Here is a 19895-nt window from a genome sequence, read left to right on the forward strand (position 1 = left end):
GCACCCTGTCCCTCTGGTGGCTGTGACAGCCCACACTTGGCCTTGGGTCTCCCCTGCTTCTTTGCCTGCCCCTCTTCTGCCCACCCTGCATATCTCTGTCTCCCACTGTCCCCACTATGACCACGATTGCCTCTCCCTCCCTGCACTCTCCCTCTCTGAGTGCTCCTAGTCTTGGGTAAATGAACCCACAGCCTCTACCTTGCGATTGGGGACAGAACCCAGGGATTGTTCAATTCTCCCTCCCTCCATCACACACACTTGTCCTCCTTAATGTTTCTAGAGTCAGTGAGCTCCAAACTCAGCCCCTCCTGCACTGCCAGCTGTAGGACCTGTGACAAGATGCCTACCATCTGTCTGGGACTCCATCTCTCATCTATCATATAGGCATAATGACGATAGTGTCCTCCTTCCAAGGCTGGGGAGAACTAGGAGGCCAAGGTGATGGACTATGGACTGCCAAAACAGCTCCAATCCTGCCTCCACCTGGAGCTGGTGTTTCAAGTCCAACAATGATGTGTTCTAAAATAGACTCCCCTCTGCCCTTCCCTTCCCCACAACTGTTTCCCCTCTGCACCGTGCAGTGGTACCTGTGAGAAAGAACTGACCCATTCCCAAATCATCGTCCCCACCCCAGCCCCCAGACCCTTGGTTGGTGAGACCCTTGATGGGCAGTCTCATGCTTCTGTCCAGGGGACTTTCCCACCGTTGCTCCCCTGCATGGAGACTAAGTGGACTCTTCTATTCCCTGTCCATCACAGGGTCTACAGTGCACGCATCTTCCTCATTCCTCCACGTTCCCCAGACGATGATTTCATCTGTGTCTCCTCCCACATACTCCCAAAAGGACCGTCCCAGACCTTGAACCTGAAAATTGTTCAGAGAGTGAAGGCCAAGATGCCCAACCACCTGCTGCAGAATCCTGCTCCAGGACTGATGTGTATAGTCTCCATCAAAATAAAAACTGGAGGCCAGGCACGGTGGCTCACGCCTGAATCCTAGTACTTTACAAGGCCAAGATGGGGGTATTGCTTGAGCCCAGGAGTTCAAGGCTGCATTGAGCTATGATCATGCCACTGCACTCCAGCCTGGACAGAGCAAGGACCCCGTCTCTGGAAAAAACAAACAAACAAACAAAACCAATGGACAAAACCAACAACTGGAAACATCCTCCTCTAGAATGGTGGTCAGGAACATCTGCCTGCCTTCTTCCCTGATGTCTCTCCAGCACCTAGAACAGCGCTCAGCACGAGTAAGCACTCATTAGGTTTTTGTTGATTACATGACTCCTTTGACACAGCAATTCCACTTCTAAGAATCTCTCCTAAAGAAATATTCAAACACGTACACAGAGCTGTGTGCACAATAATGAGAGGAGCAAACAACTGGGGAATGTTTGTAAATGTTTATTAACTGTCAGTGACTGATATGGGGAATCGGATGAGGGGAGTACATGCTGAACAGGAAACAAAGATGGGAGATGCTTATAGTACTTGGTGTGTGTTTGTGTGTGTGTGTGTTGTGTGTGTGTGTGTATGTGTGTGTGTGTGTATATAAGTGCAGAGGAAAATCGGAAATTAAACACTCAGACCTGCCCTCAGTAGTCACATCTAGGTAGGGAGGAGGGTAGTGCTGTTCTATGCAGAGAATACCTGACTATACTTGTTTCCTAAGGGAGGTGCATGGACATACAAACCAAAATACGCATTAACTATGTCTTACTTGTCAATGAAAATGCTAATATCTAACAGGATGGCACACTGCAAGAAAAAACAATGGAAATGCTAACATTGAACTCTTGGCACACTAAGAAAAATGATGCTCAACTTTTCACTGTTGTAAACACTTGCTTTCACTTGCTATACACCTGATGACGAGGGGTCCACAGCCATGCCCATGTTCATGAAAGGTCACCACGTTCTGCTTCTCATTGTGGGCATGTGTCATATCACCGACGCTGAGGCAAGAAGAGAGAAAGAAAGTAAGTGGCAGTGAGTTCCCACTGCCCAATAACTCAATCTCAACTCCGCCTGACCTGCAGACCCTGCACACTCCGATTCTGCCCTACCTCAGGACCAGCACAAGCCTTCCACGGTTCCTCGAAGTGAACCATCTGCTCATTCCACAGTGACTTCCTCACCTGGATTATCAATTCCTAGGCTAGAGGAAGGTGTGGCCCACATATCAGGGCTGACCTGGGGTTTGGGAGCCCACAGCATCCTGGGTAGGGAGCATCTCTGGATATACAGTGCAGGGAGTAGAAAGAGCATGGGAAATCACCCGGGCATGGTGACTCATGCCTGTAAACCCAGCATTTTGGGAGGCAGAGTTGGGTGGCTCACAAGCTCAGTAGTTCAAGAACAGCCTGACTAACATGGTGAAACCCCGTCTCTACTAAAAATCTAAAAATTAGCCTGGTGTGGTGGTGCACACCTGTAATCCCAGTTACTCAGGAGACTGAGGCAGGAGAGTCATTTGAACCCGGGAGCTGGAGGTTGCAGTGAGCCCAGATCATGCCACTACACTCCAGCCTAGGCAACAGAGCAAGACTCCCTCTCAAAACAAAAGAAAAAGAAAGAGCATGAGAAATCTCTTCATTCAGCCTCAATGCTGTACTCTAGAAAATTATGAGAAGGGAATGATTTGGGGAACAAGTGACAAGATGGGATACCAGTACCATAACAGAATAGCACATCTGCAGGGATGTGGGGGATGAGCCGAAGGTTCACTTATGGAGGTACTCTTCATCTTCCTCAGGGTCGCTGATCTCTTCATAAATCACCAGCTGCTTTCTCTCACGCAGTGTGTGGGTCCAGGCATGTTTCCCCCTTTTGGGTCCTATGATGGAGAAGAGTTGGAAGATGAGGGTTGGGTAGGTTGAAGAGTGTTAGGCTCTGTTTTCTCCAAAAAAGGAGATGCCTCCCCAGTCCCAAGTGCCCATGGGCCTTCTTCATCCAGTTTTTCACATTCGCTGGCTTACAGAGGCTGACAGCTTAGACCCACACCAATACAGGCCAAATGCCAATGAAAATTTTAGTTTCTGCCTCCTTCCGTTGTCAGGTTTAGATTCCCAACATCTTCACTTACGGGAACATTCACCCATTCTTCCTTTCATTCAGCACGTATTTAAGGGCATGCAGTCATACCTTGTTTTATGGCACCGCATTTTCATAGTGCTTCGCATATGCTGCAATTTTTTTTTTTAATTCTCATCAATTTTACACTTTTCCATTATTATTATATCTGTTATGGTGATCTGTTATCAGTGAGCTTTGATATTATGACTGCACTTGTTTTGTTTTTCTTTAGTGTTTTAAAGTAATTTTTGTTTTTTATTTTGTGGTTCCACAGTAGATGTATATTCTTATGGGGTACATGAGATGCTTTGACACAGGCATGCCATGCGTAATAATCACATCATGGCAAATAGGGTCTCTATGCCCTCAAACATTTATCCTTGTGTTACAAACAATCCAATTACACTCTTTTAGTTTTTTTTTAAATGTACAATTAAGTTATTATTGACTATAATCACCCTGTTGTGTGAAATCGTTTTGGGGGTAACAAGAACTGCACCCATAGACGATGACAGACTTAATAGATGAATGTTATGTGTGTTCTGACTGCACCACGGATGAGCTCTTCCCTGCCTCTCTTCCTTTTCTTGGGCCTCCCTATTTCCTGAGACACAGCAATACTGAAATTAGGACAGTGAACAACCCTACAATGGCCACTAAGTGTTCAAATGATAGGAAGAGTCGCATGTCTCTCACTTTAAATCAGAAGCTAGAAATGGCTAAGCTGAGTGAGGAAGGCATGCTGAAAGCCAAGACAGGCTGAAAGCTCCGCCTCTTGCACCAAACAGCCAAGCCGTGAATGCAAAGGAAAAGTTCTTGAAGGAAATAATAGTATACACTGCAAAGGAAAAGTTCTTGAAGAAAATAATAATACTAATACTCCAGTGAACACAAGAAGAGGAAAGCAAAACGGCCTTACTGCTCACATAGAGAAAGTGTGTGCGGTCTGGACACAAGATGAAACCAGCCACAACATTCTCTTAAGCCAAAGTCTAATCCAGAGCAAGACCAGAATGCTCTTCAAGTCCGTGAAAGCTGAGAGAGGTGAAGAAGCTGCAGAAGAAAGGTGTGAAGCTAGCAGAGGTTGGTTCATGAGGTTTAAGGAAAGAAGCCGTCTCCATAACATAAAAGTGCAAGGTGAAGCAGCAAACCCTGATGCGGAAGCTGAAGCAAGATATCCAGAAGATCTAGCTAAGGACACTGATGAAGGTAGCTACACTAAGCAGCAGATTTTCAATACAGATAAACTAGCCTTCTATTGGATGAGATGCCATCTAGGACTTTCATAGCTAGAGAGGATTGACTCCAACTTTGAAGAAGTTCTACTGTGGGTAACATGCTGTCCAATAGCATCACATACTACAGAGAAATCTTTCATGAAAGGGAGAACTAATTGATGTGGCAAATTTCATTGTCGTCTTCTTTTAAGAAACTGCCACAGTCACTCCACCCTTCAGCAACCACCACCTTGATCAGCCAGCAGCCATCAACACCGAGGCAAAACCCTTCCTCCACCAGCAAAAAGAGTGTGACTCACTGAAGGCTCAGAAGATTGTTAGCATTTTTAACAATGAATTGTTTTAAAATTAAGGTATGTACATTTTTAGACATAATGCTATGGCACACTTAGTAGACTACAGTATAGTAAAAACATGATTTTATGCACTACGAATTAAAAAAATATGTGTGTGTGACTCTCTTTATCGCAGTGATCTGAAACTGAACCTGCAATATCTCTGAAGTACACATGTACTGCGTATCAGGCATTGAGCTGAGTAAGATATGATCCCAGGTTATCACAGATAGAATTGCTTGAGCACCTTTCATGTCATCTGGCCTTCTAGATTAAATTTAACGCCTCCAAACCATTTATGAACTCTGACTCTTTATTTCCATCTTATGGACTAGGAATCTGGAATTGAGAAAATTTGGAAGACTTGCCCCAAGTCACGCGGTTTTTTATATGGATGACAACTCCAGTCTGTGTCTCTGGAAGTCATGTCTAACGTCTCATCTGGAGCTGGGTGAGCTCCTCAGCCCAGCCTGGACCCAGGCTTGTCTGGGATCCATGCCACACACCCAGTCCCCACACCTGAACATAGCCAGGGAAGCCAGAGGGGTTGTTCCCGAACTGTTTCCTCTTACCAGATCTCTTGTTAATCTTCTCAGAGGTATTTGGTTTTCCCGGAGGGCACAGCTGTTTCCCATGGTTTTGTGGGCCAGATGCTTCTGGCACTCCCTTCCAATCATTTCCTTCTTCTGCTGGCTTCTTGGGCATGATCTTTATAATGTGAAGGTCACAGATAAACAGTATCAGTGACATTTCTATAGTGCTTTAGAGGTTACAAAGTGTCTTCACATGCATTACCTTAATCAATGTTCTCAACAATGCTGGGAGAGTCACACTTGCCTAAATTAGGAAAAACCTGGGAGATTAGAAGGGAAATGAATAGCCTAAGTGAATGGGGTTTCCAGGGCTAGAATGCTTATCTTCACACTCTTTTAAGACTGGCATTTTGCAAACAGCAAAAGTCTCCATGTAATTGAGAGTTTGGTATACAGAAGATTTGGAGAAAAATAGCATTCTAAGAATTCACAAGGTCTACACAGGGAACAGCTTCAATAAAATACAAGGGATCCCATATAAGCTTTTAGAAAGCTGCTGGGAGAGTAAATGTAAAAACATAGAGAGGCAACAAAACACTGCTGAGAAAGATGGTGTGGGGAGATGAATACAGGGAAGTGAGAGGGAAAGAAATGATTTCCTGAAATTAATCTAGGCAGCAAAGAAAGCAGTACCAGATATGGCATACCACCCTACCGAGGCACCAACATTGAATGTGGAATTCAGTGAGGTGGTACCCATACCAATTCTGCTTGCATTGGGATGTGTCACTGACCAACAATCTTACGCTACCTTTTTTTTTTTTTTTTTTGAGACAGAGTCTCGCTCTGTCACCAGGCTTGAGTGCAGTGGCATGATCTCGGCTCCCTGCAACATCCGGCTCCCATGTTTAAGCCTGCCACAGCCTCCAGAGTATCTGGGACTAGAGGCAGGTGCTACCACAGCCTGCTAAGTTTTGTATTTTTAGTAGAGACGAGGTTTCACCATGTTGGCCAGGATGGTCTCGATCACTTGACCTCGTGATCTGTCTGCCTCGGCCTCCTAAAGTGCTGGGATTACAATCGTGAGCCACCGCGCCCAGTCCTTAAGCTACTTTTTATTCAGCTCCCTCACTTATGAAATAGTGAAAAATACATGTAAAATAGGCTAAGGGAAAGTCCTCTCTGAGCTTGTAAACACTGTTTAAATGTAATAATAATAACAATTAATAGCTTTCTGGATCCTTCTTTGAATTTGGTCTCCACACTGGCAACCCAACTCCCAGATCCCTTTATCCTCTAAACCAGACTTGAATCTGCACTTGTGGGATCAATCATTCAGGGGCCTCTGAGGGATCCCCTGGACTGGGACTGGGGCTTCCCAGATGCCCCAGGTGCAGACAAGGCCCTCAAGGAGCTCACAGTAGGGAGGGGTCAACAGTCAAAGGGACTCTTAGGCCATGTGAGTGGCCCCAGTTACAGAGCAAAGGCCAGCTGGTCCTTCCTGTTGCGAGAGTGGGTGTCTCAATGGAAGCACCAGCAGGCCCTATGGGGTAAAGCCCTAGTGAGCAACATCTGAACTTCATAAACAAATGCAAACGTGAATGAGCTTTAAATGGCTTGGAGTTCTGTATTAAACTACCACTGCCACTGTGCCCCAGGAAATTCTTTAACATCTCTGTACTCCGATAGCCTCATTTTATTATTATGTTGCTGACAACTAGGATCTATAACATGAACTATGATTCTTTGCTTCTATTGCATGGACCAGGAATCTGGAGCTCAGAGAACTTAGAAGATTTGCGCCACGTCACATGGCTTTTGTATGGATGACAACCGAAGTGTGTGACTCATTATTATTTGGAGATAATAATAGAAACAGTGTCATAGAGATCTTTTTAAGGATTAAATAAATTAATCCATGTGAACTGCTTAAAATAGTATCTGGCATCACTACGAAAACAAAAGAAGTATTAAGGATCACAACTCTTAGTATTATCAAGCTGTTGATGCTACATCAGTTGCTGTGATAGACATGGGGAGAAGGAGGCAATAAGGGCATTTTTTATATTCTCCCACTCTTACCAGTGTTCACATCCATGAAGGGACAAAGGTTCTCTGGTCCTTTAGATTTGAGAGATACTCACCTTTGGGAAGATTCCCTGGAGCCTGCCGGAAGTCATCTGAGGACGTTCAACTGAAAGAGAATACATCAGAATTTTTCTTTGTTGGTAAAGATTTCCAAACTCTAGAGAGACTTCTGTGAGATGAGGGCATTCTGCAGCGGAGGGTTATGAGTCCACTCACTGTTAAGGAGTTGAGATTTGCTTCTGAATTATATTTAGTCATGGTTGGTGCATTTGTCTGTGGCATCAATTCAGACTTTTCTATCTCATGGTTTATCAAATGGGGGTTAAACCCCATCACAGTCTCAACTTATATCATTACATATCTTCTACTTTTGCACAAATAATTAAGTTGATTGGTTGGGAATCTGAACTCTATCCACTCAAGATGTACAATAACTGAAAATCATTGTACACTTGAAATGGGTGAATCTTATGATATGTGAATTAAGCTGTTAAATGTGTGATGAACCATGGATGATTTATTCCAGTGGCTCTGAAATATTTTCAGTATAAAGACACTCCTTTAATGTCAAAAACTTGGCAGATACTCAAGCACTGGATTTTCAGATCTCTTATAGTGATGGTGGGAGATGGTAGAACCTGGCCTGTTTAGTTGGGGAGTAATAGGTCTATTAGAGACGGTTTGGATATTCTGACCTTGTCTTATAATTGTGTTGCCAGAGCAGAAGGGACAGTAAACACATACGTCCTCTTTATATTCCTGAAATGTACAAAGCTCTCTACCCAGTAACCTGTCTTTTTTTCACCCTATGTTGTCTCTGCTCTCTGAGAAGTGGGAAAGCTCTCTGTGTGTTGGATGAGGGATCACTCTTTCAAACTCTCTTCCAAGCTCATCATGGAGAATCAGGGTTGGTTGGGAATGAGAAGACTATTTGGTTTTGACAACATACAGAAAAACAGCGATCTTTATTACATAATGGGTCATCACCCTCACTCCTAAGATACTTATCCAATACCTACATGCTGTTAATGAGACAAACTCTGGAAGTTTTTGGCGGATCTATAGTTTTAATAGTTTCTTTCTTTCTTTTTTTTTTTTTCACTTGTAACACTTTCTTAACTGTCCTTTGATTCATTAACAGTGCTTAGAAGAACAATACATCCTTTAAAAAAGAAATATTTCAAACACACAGAAAAGTATAGGGAATAATATTGAGTTCAGTCAGGTCTCAGCATTACCACACAGCTATGTTAGGTCTGATTTATTTATTCAGAATATTAGAAATACTACAAACAGGCCGGGTGTGGTAGCTCACACTTGTAATCCCAGCACTTTAAGAGGCTGAGGCGGGTGGATCACCTGAGGTCAGGAAGTTTGAGACCAGCCTGGCCAACATGGTGAAACCCCATCTTTATCAAAAATTAAAAAATCAGCTGGGTGTGGGGGCGCATACCTATAACTCCAGCTACTTGGGAGGCTGAGGCAGGAGAATCACTTGAACCCAGCAGGTGAAAGTTGGAGTGAGCTGAGATTGCCTTATTGCACTCCAGCCTGGGCGACAAGAGCTAAACTCCATCTCGAAAACAAAAACAAACAAAACACACTATCAAGAAGTCACGGCTGTAGCTATCTGTGCAGCACTCACCAATCGCTGCCCTCCCTCCTCCACTTACAGCCAGTCACCTTAATTTGATGACTTTTTATTCACATTCATGTTTCTATACATTTACCATTTACTTATTTTCCATAAAAATATATATTCTTATTTTGCATGTTTTAAAATTTTATATGAATAGCCTCTGTAGTTAACTTTCTGTATGCATTTTTTTTTTCACTCAGCCCTGATGTGTATAAGGGAACAAACGCCTGAGGATCTTTCCCAGGTAGCTGAGCTGAAAAGCAGCTGGGCTTGAGGAGAGCCTTTCCAGCCCCTTCCCATCTACTCACCCTGATTCCCACGGTTACAGTCATTATCAGAATCATTCCCCTGGAAGTCTGTGGCCCGTTTATTACGCATGAAAGGTGGGAGGGTGACCTTGAAACGTAGAAAGAAGCAAAGTGTTTACTGCTTAAGAGAGAAGCTTAGGCCTGGAACGGTGGCTCACGTCTATAGTACCAGCACTTTGGGAGGCTGAGGTGGGAGGATTACTTGAGGCCAGGAATTCAAGGCTGCAGTGAGCTATGATTGCACTACTGCACTCTAGGCTAGGTGACAGACTGAGACTCTGACTCAAAAAAAAAAAAAAGAAAGAGAGAGACAAACCGAGAGAAGGACGGTGGGGGTGGGGAGCAGTGGGGGGTGCCAGGATGCCACAGAGACGGTTGGGCTCATCAGAACAGACGTCTATGGGAGAGAAACATGCAGGATCTAGGTACGAGCTCCACTGTGGCCAGCCCCTGCCCTCAGCCCTGACAGGATACAGAAGAGCAGAACACCCAGAAGCTGCCTTGTGACTTTTCCCTGAACAAAGGAAAATGTGGGGTACTTTCTGCAGCCTAAGAAGTAGCCAAAGCAGAAAAAGGGATGCTCATGTGTCCCCAGACTTGTCGTACCTAGAACTTTCTGTTACCTAGTTTAGTCATGGCCTCATACTTTCTCTTCATATACACATAGATTATTTTCTCTGAGGTTTTCATCTTTTCCCAGTCTTTCTTAGAGAAGTATTTGGCAATATCATCGAAGGCCTAGAAAAAAAAAAAAAAGGAATTCTGGCAGTGACTCAGCTAGGCATGTCTGCCATTCAGCTGGAGCCGCTTCCTGTGTGCTGGATCTGGGAAGTGGGGATGATAATCTGTCCTTGGTTGATGCCATGGCTAACTGAGACAACATTGGAGACCTACCCTAGCTTCTTTCCTGCCACACAGTAGGGCTTTAATACTGCTGGCTGGCTCTCTTCCCACCTTCCAGAATGGACTGAGAGTCACCAAATGAAGTGCAAGGTCACAGACTTGTCTCCAGGATGCTAGGTGATGACAGAGTGAGGGTAGGGGGCTCCCAAGGCTCCAGATCTCCCTGAGACCCTGCTCCTTGTCTCCAGTATCTCTGTTCACCCCTCCTCAGAAACCTGGTCACCCCACACTGTCCCCTGGGTCACTACTCTGCCCCCTCCAGGTCACCTTTTGTATCTTCTCTGGTGTTTGAGCATCATCCCTAGCTCTCTTTGCACAGTCTTCATCTCTGTTCATGGCACCGGGACCAGTCAGACCTGCAAGAGAAACTGCCTGAGTCTTTCCAGCCGTAGGACCTTTGGTCCTGTGGAGGGAGAAATCTGTAAAGGCCGGTCACACTCAGTCACCTGGAATCAGGTGCTGCATTTCTCCATCCGGGCCTTATCTGTCCGTGAGTAAGGGGAGAAGTCAGATGAAAACAGGGAACCAGGGGTCTCTGGGAGAAGTATTGATTGGGGATAACAGGTTTCCTATGGGCGAAGCAGCCTTGAGCCTTTAGGAGGAGGTTGGCTACTCTTGTTAGTAGTTTCCCTAGAGCTAGGCTTACCCTGAAAGCTGTGCAGACCCTTGTTGTGGAGGCAGGGATGTGACTGTGCAATTGTGTTGAGTGGGGGCGTTCTGACCCTGCCACTCAATAAATAAAGGAAGGGAAGTGAGTCCCAGAGATAACATGGTCTCTCTGGTGATGGATCTGATCAGGCAGACGGATGGGGGGTTCTGTTCTGTTCTGTTGAAGAGAATTGAGCATGACTACTATGAATGGATTTAGAGGCTATTACTGGGTGGTCTGTAAATTATTAGAATGAAGAGAGCTAGAATTTCTGAGACTAAAAGAGCCCGCCAACACTTAGAATGTGGGGCGTTTCAAGATGTAACAATCCGCCAGGAGTGGTGGTTCATGCCTGTAATCCCAGCACATTGGCCAATCCTCCCACCTTGATCTCAGGAGTACGGGCATGCACCACTCCGCCCCCACTAATATTTTTATTTTTGTTTTTTAGTAGAGATGGTTTTGCTATGTTGACAAGTTGGTCTTGACCTCCTGGGCTCAAGCAATACTCCCGCCTTGGCTTTGGGACTACAGGCATGCACCACCTTGCCTTTTGCTATATTTCCCAGGCTGGTCTTGACCTCCTGGGCTCACTCAATGATTTGAACCCGGGAAGCAGAGGTTGCATAGAGCTGACATCATACCACTGCACTCCAGCTTGGGCGATAGAGCAAGATTGTCAAATAAATAAATAAATGGAAGAAAGAAAGAAAGAAAGAAAGAAAGAAACAAAGAAAGAAAGAAAGAAAGAAAGAAAGAAAGAAAGAAAGAAAGAAAGAAAGAAAGAAAGAAAGAAAGAAAGAAAGAAAGAAAGAAAGAAAGAAAGAAAGAGAGGGAGAGAGAGAAAGAAAAAAGGAAAGAAAGAAGGAAAGAAAGAAAGAAAGAAGAAAGAAAGACCAGTTGAAACTCTGTAAGAACAATAAGCTTTGTGGTATTTTTACTTACCCTCGTCCCATCTCATGTTCCCAGCTTGGTACTGTTCATTGCTGATGAAATACAGATAGGACTGGCCAAAAATGGTAGATGGCTGGCTATTGATCATGAAAATGTCAGACCTGATATAGTCCTCCTTGGAAAGGCCCTTTCTAGGTGTTGATACTCTGTGACTGTGGTGCTGTGGGACAATGGCATAATACTGACCATTAAACCAGGGGAACATGGTTACACATATGGTGGCAATACACTAGGCTGCTGAGTGGCCATTGCAGCCCTTGAGGTTTTAGAAGAAGAAAACCGTGCTGAAAATGCAGAAAAAAATGGATATTATCTTGAGAAATGAACCCATGAAGCTACCTTCTGATGCTGTAACTGCCGTAAGAGGAAAATGATTGCTTTATTTATTCATTTAGTTATTTTTTTGAGTCAGAGGTTCACTCTGGTTACCCAGGCTGGAGTGCAATGGTGCAATCTTGGCTCACTGCAGCCTCTGCCTCCTGGGTTCAAGCGATTCTCCTGCCTCAGCCTCCTGAGTAGCTGGGATTACAGGCATGTGCCCCTATGCCCAGCTAATTTTTGTATTTTTAGTAGAGACAGGGTTTCGCCATGTTGGCCAAGCTGGTCTTGAACTCCTGACCTCAGGTAATGCACCTGCCTCAGCCTACCAAAATGTTGGGATTACAGGCATGAGCTACTGTGCCCAGGAGGAAAAGAATTTTAAATGCAATTGTTATTCAAGACAACAAAGATTGTGATGCTTGGAAGGTATGTCTACGACTTCGAGATTGTGGACTTCTGGCCAAGCCAATCCATGATGACATCATGAGGTTTCGCCTCTGCTAGTAGTCAAGGAGGATGACATTCGAGAGTCCAGTGAAATCATTAACAAGACTATCTTGTCGTTCTAAGTGTAGCAGCTGTTTTCAGTGGTGCTTGGGAGCTGGCTGCAGACAGGTGGTCCTGTAAAAGCTCTGCTCTTAATGCAGGCACATTCCACTCCCATGTGTCTTCAAAACCTTTTTCTGGAATATATGTTTTTTTCTTTTCAGTTAATACATAATAGAACAATGTTTATGAAGCTCCCTTTTGCTTTGTAACATAATAGAATGTAATGGCATCTACATTCAGTGAAAGTGTTTTGATGTGCAGAACATGGCCGGGTACAGTGGTTCATGCTTGTAATCCCAGCATTTTGGGAGGGCGAGGTGGGTGGATCACTTGAGGTCAGGAGTTTGAGACCAGCCTGGCCAACATGGAGAAACCCCATCTCTACTAAAAATACAAAAATTAGCTAGGTGAGTTGGTGGGTGCCTGTAGTCCTAGCTACATGGGAGGCTGAGACAGGTGAATCACTGGAACCCGAAAGGCAGATGTCGCAATGAGCCGAGATCATGCCACTGCATTCCAGCCTAGGTGACAGAGGGAGAATCCCTCTTGGGGGAGAAAATAAAAGGTACAGAACATTTCCATCACCAATGCTATCCCTTGTGCTACTCATTTTTAGTAATACTCACTCTCCTCCCATCCACCATCCCTACCCCCTGGCAACGACTAATCTGTTTTTCATTTCCACAATTTTGTCTTTTCTACAATGCTGTACAAATGAAATATATAGTATATGACATTTTAAGGGCTTATTTCACTCAGCACAAATACCTGGAGATTCACCCAAGATATTAATATTTGTGTATCAATAGTTCATTGTTGCTGTTGTTGTTGAGACAGAGTCTCACTCTGTCTCCTAGGCTGGAGTGTGGTGGTAGATTACAGGCATGCATCATCATGTCAGTCTAATTTTTGTATTTTTAGTAGAGATGGGTTTCCCATGTTGCCCAGACTGGTCTTGAACTCCAGGCCTCAAGGGATCTGCCCTCCATCCACCTCCACCTTTCAGTGCGCTGGGATTACAACGCTCAGCCTACCATTGAGTTTTGAGAGTATTATACATATCCGTTATATATTCTGAATGTGAGTCCTGTCTTGGATATGTGGTTTGCAAATATTTTCTCCTAGTCAAGACCCTGTTTTTTCATCCTTTTAACAGGGTTTCTTGCAGAGCACAAGTTTTAAATTGGGTGAAATCTAATTTATTTGTTTTCCTTATGGATTATGCTTTTTGTATCGTTCACTATGCCCTAGACCTCAGACGTTTGTCCTATGCTTTCTTGTAAAAGTTTTTTTTTTTTTAGTTTTATATTTTAGATTTAAATTTATGACCCACTTCAGGTTTTTTTGTATAAAAACAGGAAGATTAGGTCTTGTTTTTTTTTTTTTTTTTTTTTTTTTTTTAGCCTATGGCTCTGCAACTGCTCCAGGACCATTTGTTCAGCAGATGATCTTTCCTTCTTTTTGTCTCTTTGTAAAAAATCAGTGTGGGGATATTCATAGGTTCTCTATTTTGTTACAGTGATCTGAGTGTCTATTCTTCTCCCAATACTATACAGTCTTGATTCCTGTAGCTATATAAGAAGTATTGAAATATGGTAGAGCCATTCCTCCCACCTTATTCTTCCTTTTCAAAAATTGTCTTAGCTATATATATATATATATATATACACACACACACACACACACACACACACACACACACACACAAACATATATATATATATTTTTGAGATGCAGTCTGACTTGTGTTGCCGAAGCTGGAGTGCAGTAGGGTGATCTCGGCTCACTGCAACCTCCGCTTCCTGGGTTCAAGTGATTCTCCTCTCTCGGCCTCCCCAGTAGCTGGGATTACAGGCATGTGCCACCAAACCTGGCTAATTTTTGTATTTTTAGTAGAGAGGGGGTTTTGCCATGTTGGCCAGGCTGTCCTTGAACTCCTGACCTCAAGCAATCTGCCCGTCTCAGCCCTCCAAAGTGCTGGGATTGCAGGCATGAGCCACCAGGCCCAGCATTGTCTAAGCTATTGAAAATTTGTTACAGCAGCAATCAAAAATGAAAACACATGGAAACATTTATTAGTGAAACAAAAGAGAAAGTTAAGAAACAGACTAAACTATATGCAAACTTCAGCATGCATTTCCAAATGGGGCAAAAGATGATGGGTTGTATAATAAATGATTGCTTGACAAGTATCTATCCATTTCAAAAAACGAAGATTAAATCCTTACTTTGAACCACATAAAATAATAAATTATAAAAATTCAGTGACGTAAATGTGAAAACATGAAATCATAAAGAACTAGATGAAAATGTGGTAAAATATTACAGTGTAAGACATCTTGAGTTGGCATAGGCACCTCCTGACATTACACCAATGCTATAAACAATGAATCTGACAAAAAGATGTAAAAATTAAAGTATCGTCTAATTCAGAAGACACCATAAACAACTGTTTAAAAAGGCATATTTTGGGGAAATTGGTGAAGCATCCACAATAAATCAACAGTAACCATCTCTAATATAAAACAAAGCTTTTGCATATCAACAAGAGAAACCGGAACAACCCAATGAAAAAATGTGTTCAGGCATGGCACTACTTCACCGTATAGCAGAAAAGGATTACAAAATAGAAAGTATGAAAGGAAAATAATAAAGGAAATGGAGAATAGATCCCAGAAGTTTCAACGTTCATCCAATAGAAGTTCCAGAGATAGGCCAGGCGCAGTGACTCATGCCTATAATCCCAGCCCTTTGGGAGGCTGAGGTGGGCAGATCACCTCAGGTCACAAATTTGAGACCAGCCTGGCCAACATGGTGAAACTACATCTCTACCAAAAATACAAAAATTAGCTGGGCATGGTGGCACATGCCTGTAATCCTAGCTACTAGCAGCACTGAGGCAGGAGGATCACTTGGACCTGGGTGAGCCGAGATCATGCCACTGCACTCCAACCTGGGCAACAGAGTAAGACTCCATCTCGAAAATAAAAAAGTTCCAGAGGTAGAGACAGAGAATAGAAGGACTGGGCCTGGCACCATGGCTCAGGCCTGTAATCCTAGCATTTTGGGACGCTGAGGCAGGCAGATCACCTGAGGTCGGGAGTTTGAGACCTGCATGGCCAACAGGGTGAAACCCCGTCTTTACTAGGCGTTGGTGGTGGGCGCCTGAAATCCCAGCTATTGAGGAGTTCAGAGCAGTTCCCAGTAAGAAAACCCTTGATGGTTTGGCCCCACTGGGGGATGGCATGTCTTCAAGTGGGAAAAGGTCAGAGGCCACAGATGGAGGATCAGCCCAGGTGGAGCTTTCTAAGTTGCATTCTTTTTTCTCCTTGTTTTCTGGAAGGCTTATTACCTGTTCTGTGAACATATAGAGCAGACACTTGGCAGGGCTGGCCCAGTGCTAGCCCAAAGTGGCGTGATAACATTAAGGAACAGGGGACTTGGAAAGCTCCTAGAAAAAGTGCAGACTCATCAAAGCTGGCCAGTAACTGAGCATTCCTTTCCTACCTCTCCCTCTGCCCTCTGAGCTACGCAATTACAACCAATATCACTCACCCATAGACTCCCTCCACACTGTAAGGCAGAAATCCTGTAAGCGTCCCTGGGGGCTCATAGTCTAGGGACTGGAGAGAAGAATTGGCTCAGTTCAGCTCTAGAGGCTCCGTATCCTACGACCTATCAATCCAGAAACCCTGAAACTCACGTGGAGTGTCTGGGCTGACACATCTTCCCAGGCACAAAGAGTTATATAGAAAAACTGTCAGATAGGTCAGGCGCAATGGCTCATGCCTGTAATCCCAGTACTTTGGAAGGCTGAGGCGGGAGGATCCCCTGAGGTCAGCAGTTTGAGACCAGCCTGGCCAACATGTCGAAATCCCATCTCTACTAAAAATACAAAATTAGCTGGGCATGGAGGTACACGCCTGTAACCCCAGCTACTCAGGAGGTTGGGGCAGGAGAATCACTTGAACCTGGGAGGCGGAGGTTGCAGTGAGGTGAGATCACACCACTGCACTTCAGCCTGGGCAATAGTGAAACCGTCTTAACAACAACAACAACAAAAGGCTGGGCATGGTGGCTCATGCCTGTAATCCCAGCACTTTGAGAGGCTGAGGCAGGCGGCTCGCCTGAGATCAGGAGTTCGAGACCAGCCTGGCCAACATGGTGAAACCCCGTCTCTATTAAAAATACAAAAATTAGCCTGGCCTAATGTCACACGCCTGTGGTCCCAGCTACTCAAAGGGCCAAGGCAGGAGAATTGCTTGGACTCAGGAGGCAGAGGTGCAGTGAGCCAAGATAGAGTCACTGCACTCCAGCCTGGGCGAAAGAGCAAGACTCTGTCTCAAATAAATAAACAGAAAGAAAACCTATTGGATAGATTTGATATGAAAACATTAACTGCTCAAATAAATAATTCAGTGGAATAGATTCGATATTAAAATGGATATAGTTGAAAAGGCAATTACTGAGCTGAGGAAATGAGTCTGAAGAATTCATAAAAGTAATGGTAATGGATAGAGATGAAGTAAATGAAAGAAAAGTTAATTAATAGGGAGGATAGAAGAATAAATGTCGAAACACATCTAATAGTAGCCTTATAAGAAGAGAATATAGTCATTAAAAAGGAGAGTGTACTTTAATAAGTAATGGATGAGAATTTCTCAGATTTAGACAAATGTCTTAAGATTTAAAGGGATCATCATACACACACACACAGATACACACACACACAGGAACAGTGAAACGAAAAATTGTGGAAGACAAAGAAAAAATATTTTTAAAATGATCAGAGAAATAGCAGGTTACTTACAAGGAAAAATATTTAAACCTTCATCCGATCTCTCAAACACCACACTGGAGGCAAGGATATAATGGTGTAATAACTCCAAAGTGTTGAACGAAAGGAATTTTTATTTTTTTTTAGACAGAGTCTCACTTTGCCACCCAGGCTGACTTGCAGTGGCATGATCTCGGCTCACGGCAACCTCTACCTCCCAGTTTCAAGCGATTCTCCTCCACAGCCTCCTGAGTAGCTGGGACTATGGGTGCACAGCACCACGCCTGGCTACTTTTTGTACTTTTAGTAGAGATGGGGTTTCGCCATGTTGGAGAGGCTGATCTCGAACTCCTGACCTGAGGTGATCTGCCCACCTTGGCCTCCCAATGTGCTGGGATTATAGGGTCAAGCCACTGTGCCCAGCGAAAGAAAGGAATTTTTATATTTGCTGGAATACGGCAATGTCAAGCATATAACACTTCAGGAGACTGAAGACATAGGGAAATGTTAAAGCAAACAAGTATTTATTGCACTTATTAAAGACTGTAAGGAAGGGCCAGCTGCAGTGACTCATGCCTGTAATCCCAGCACTTTGGGAGCCCGAGGCAAGAGGATTGGCTGAGCCCAGGAATTCAAGACCAACCTGGGCAACACGGCGAAACCCAGTCTTACAAAAAATACAAAAATTAGGCGGGCATATCAAGTTCCTGGGTCTGTAGAGAATTGAAAAAAAAAAAATAGCTGGTTTTGGTGGTGCGTACCTATAGCCCCAGCTAGTCGGGAGGCTGGAGCGGGAAGATTGCTTGGACCCTGGAGTTTGAGGCTGCAGTGAGCTAGGATTGGGTCACTGCACTCCAGCCCGAGTGACAGAGTGAGACTTTGTCTCACAAAATGTAAAAAAGATCCTAAGGACGATTTTACTCAGAGGGGGGACTACGGTGATAGGTACAGGGATCACTGCAATGGGCTCTTGCGGTGGGATCGTGATATTAGGATCGATTTCAACTCCACCAAGGACAAGTGGGGATTTGTAGTCAGGGAGTAGGAGCAGGGGGTCAGAAGATGAGAAATTACTTGGAGGAAACCTCAGGTGCAGGGGGATTCTGGCTAAACTGACTTGACAGGTTTTTTGCTGAAACCGGCTAAATGGGCAGAGTCTCTGGATGAAGGACAGAGTGTGAGGTTGGGACCTAGTCAGAAACAGGACTCAGAGGAGCCTCACTCAAGTTTGGTCAAAGGAGGGTGACTCTCTCTGAAAGCATAAGCAATAAAGTCAATAGCAGTAAAATGAACGGATCACAAAGGAGAATTTTTGTGCAATGCTAAGCAGGACTCTGCTTTAACCATTGTGAAAGTTGATTATGTGAAGTGAGTTGTTCTTAGTTTTTTATAAATTCTTATTTGCAGAGAAAGCCTTCAGGTACTATGCTTCAGAGAGAATAGGTTGTAACATGTTTTGTTTTTGTTTTGTTTTGCTTTTGTCTCAGAAACAAAAAAAAAAAACCTAATAAATGCAGTTAAGACACTATCTTAAAACAAATTCCCCGTTTTCTTACACTGATTATTTAAAAGATAAAGAAAAACAGATCAACACGTTAAGAAAACCTAATTCAAACCTAGAGGAGCAGACTCGTCCTGCTCCAGTGTACCCTTGACACTAATGTTCGATTTTTAGAAAAACTGATAAAAAATTTATTTTCTTTTTTTTTTTTTTTTTTTGAGACGGAGTCTTGCTCTGTCGCCCAGGCTGGAGTGCAGTGGCCGGATCTCAGCTCACTGCAAGCTCCGCCTCCCGGGTTCACGCCATTCTCCTGCCTCAGCCTCCCGAGCAGCTGGGACTACAGGCGCTCGCCACCTCGCCCGGCTAGTTTTTTTGTATTTTTTAGTAGAGACGGGGTTTCACCGTGTTAGCCAGGATGGTCTCGATCTCCTGACCTCGTGATCCGCCCATCTCGGCCTCCCAAAGTGCTGGGATTACAGGCTTGAGCCACCGCGCCCGGCCTAAAAAATTTATTTTCAATACTAACCAATCTGATCATATATAAGACTGCCTTCCCAAAGCTCATCCCTCATAAACCCTCAACAACTTGTCTAGAGACTCTATCATTTTCTCACCCCCAGTCTTAGTCCCATAATTGTTCATTGTTATATTGGACTCCAATCTAGGTACCAGTAAAATGTTAGAGGAAAGGCATAAACTGAGGAAAGGACTCTTAAGCAAAAAGAGTCCAGGAAAATTCTAAGCCTATCAAGATTGCAAAAGACTCTAAAATTAGGAGAGGCACTGTCAGGAAGGTATGCTCTAGGGAGAAAGTCAAGAATGGGGCCATGTTTGCTAGTGCTGAAGAGATTGGGCACGTGACTCAAGGAGCTCTTCCACTATGCTCAGCCATAGCTGGTAATAGAAATGATATTACCTGGGAAAGATCCACAAAGGACCTGCTGGTCTAAAGGTGTGAATCACTATGACATACATTCTGAGAGGAGGGCTATGGGACCAGAGGAGAGAGCTTCAAGCTACAGAGGA

General features: G+C 44.0%; 1 protein-coding gene and 1 pseudogene across 2 annotated transcripts; one reads left to right on the plus strand and one right to left on the minus strand.

Moving 5' to 3' along the window:
* Positions 1-2775: 2775 nt before the first annotated feature.
* On the minus strand, positions 2776-10454 carry LOC112615352 (protein SSX3-like). 2 transcript variants are annotated; one of them, XM_025371936.1, is made up of 7 exons: positions 10386-10454; positions 9839-9953; positions 9216-9311; positions 7325-7374; positions 5220-5355; positions 3533-3678; positions 2776-2835 (listed from the first exon to the last, which is right to left on the minus strand). In XM_025371936.1, the coding sequence occupies exons 1-7, from the start codon at positions 10452-10454 to the stop codon at positions 2776-2778; spliced, it is 672 nt and encodes a 223-aa protein (XP_025227721.1). The 2 variants fall into 2 exon arrangements, with proteins under 2 accessions (XP_025227721.1, XP_025227722.1); XM_025371937.1 differs by lacking the exons at positions 3533-3678; positions 5220-5355.
* A 1292-nt stretch (positions 10455-11746) lies between these two features.
* LOC112615355 lies at positions 11747-12611 on the plus strand (annotated as a pseudogene).
* Positions 12612-19895: the final 7284 nt, after the last annotated feature.

Source organism: Theropithecus gelada, chromosome X (genome assembly GCF_003255815.1).
Source record: "Theropithecus gelada isolate Dixy chromosome X, Tgel_1.0, whole genome shotgun sequence".
Lineage (NCBI taxonomy): Eukaryota > Metazoa > Chordata > Mammalia > Primates > Cercopithecidae > Theropithecus > Theropithecus gelada.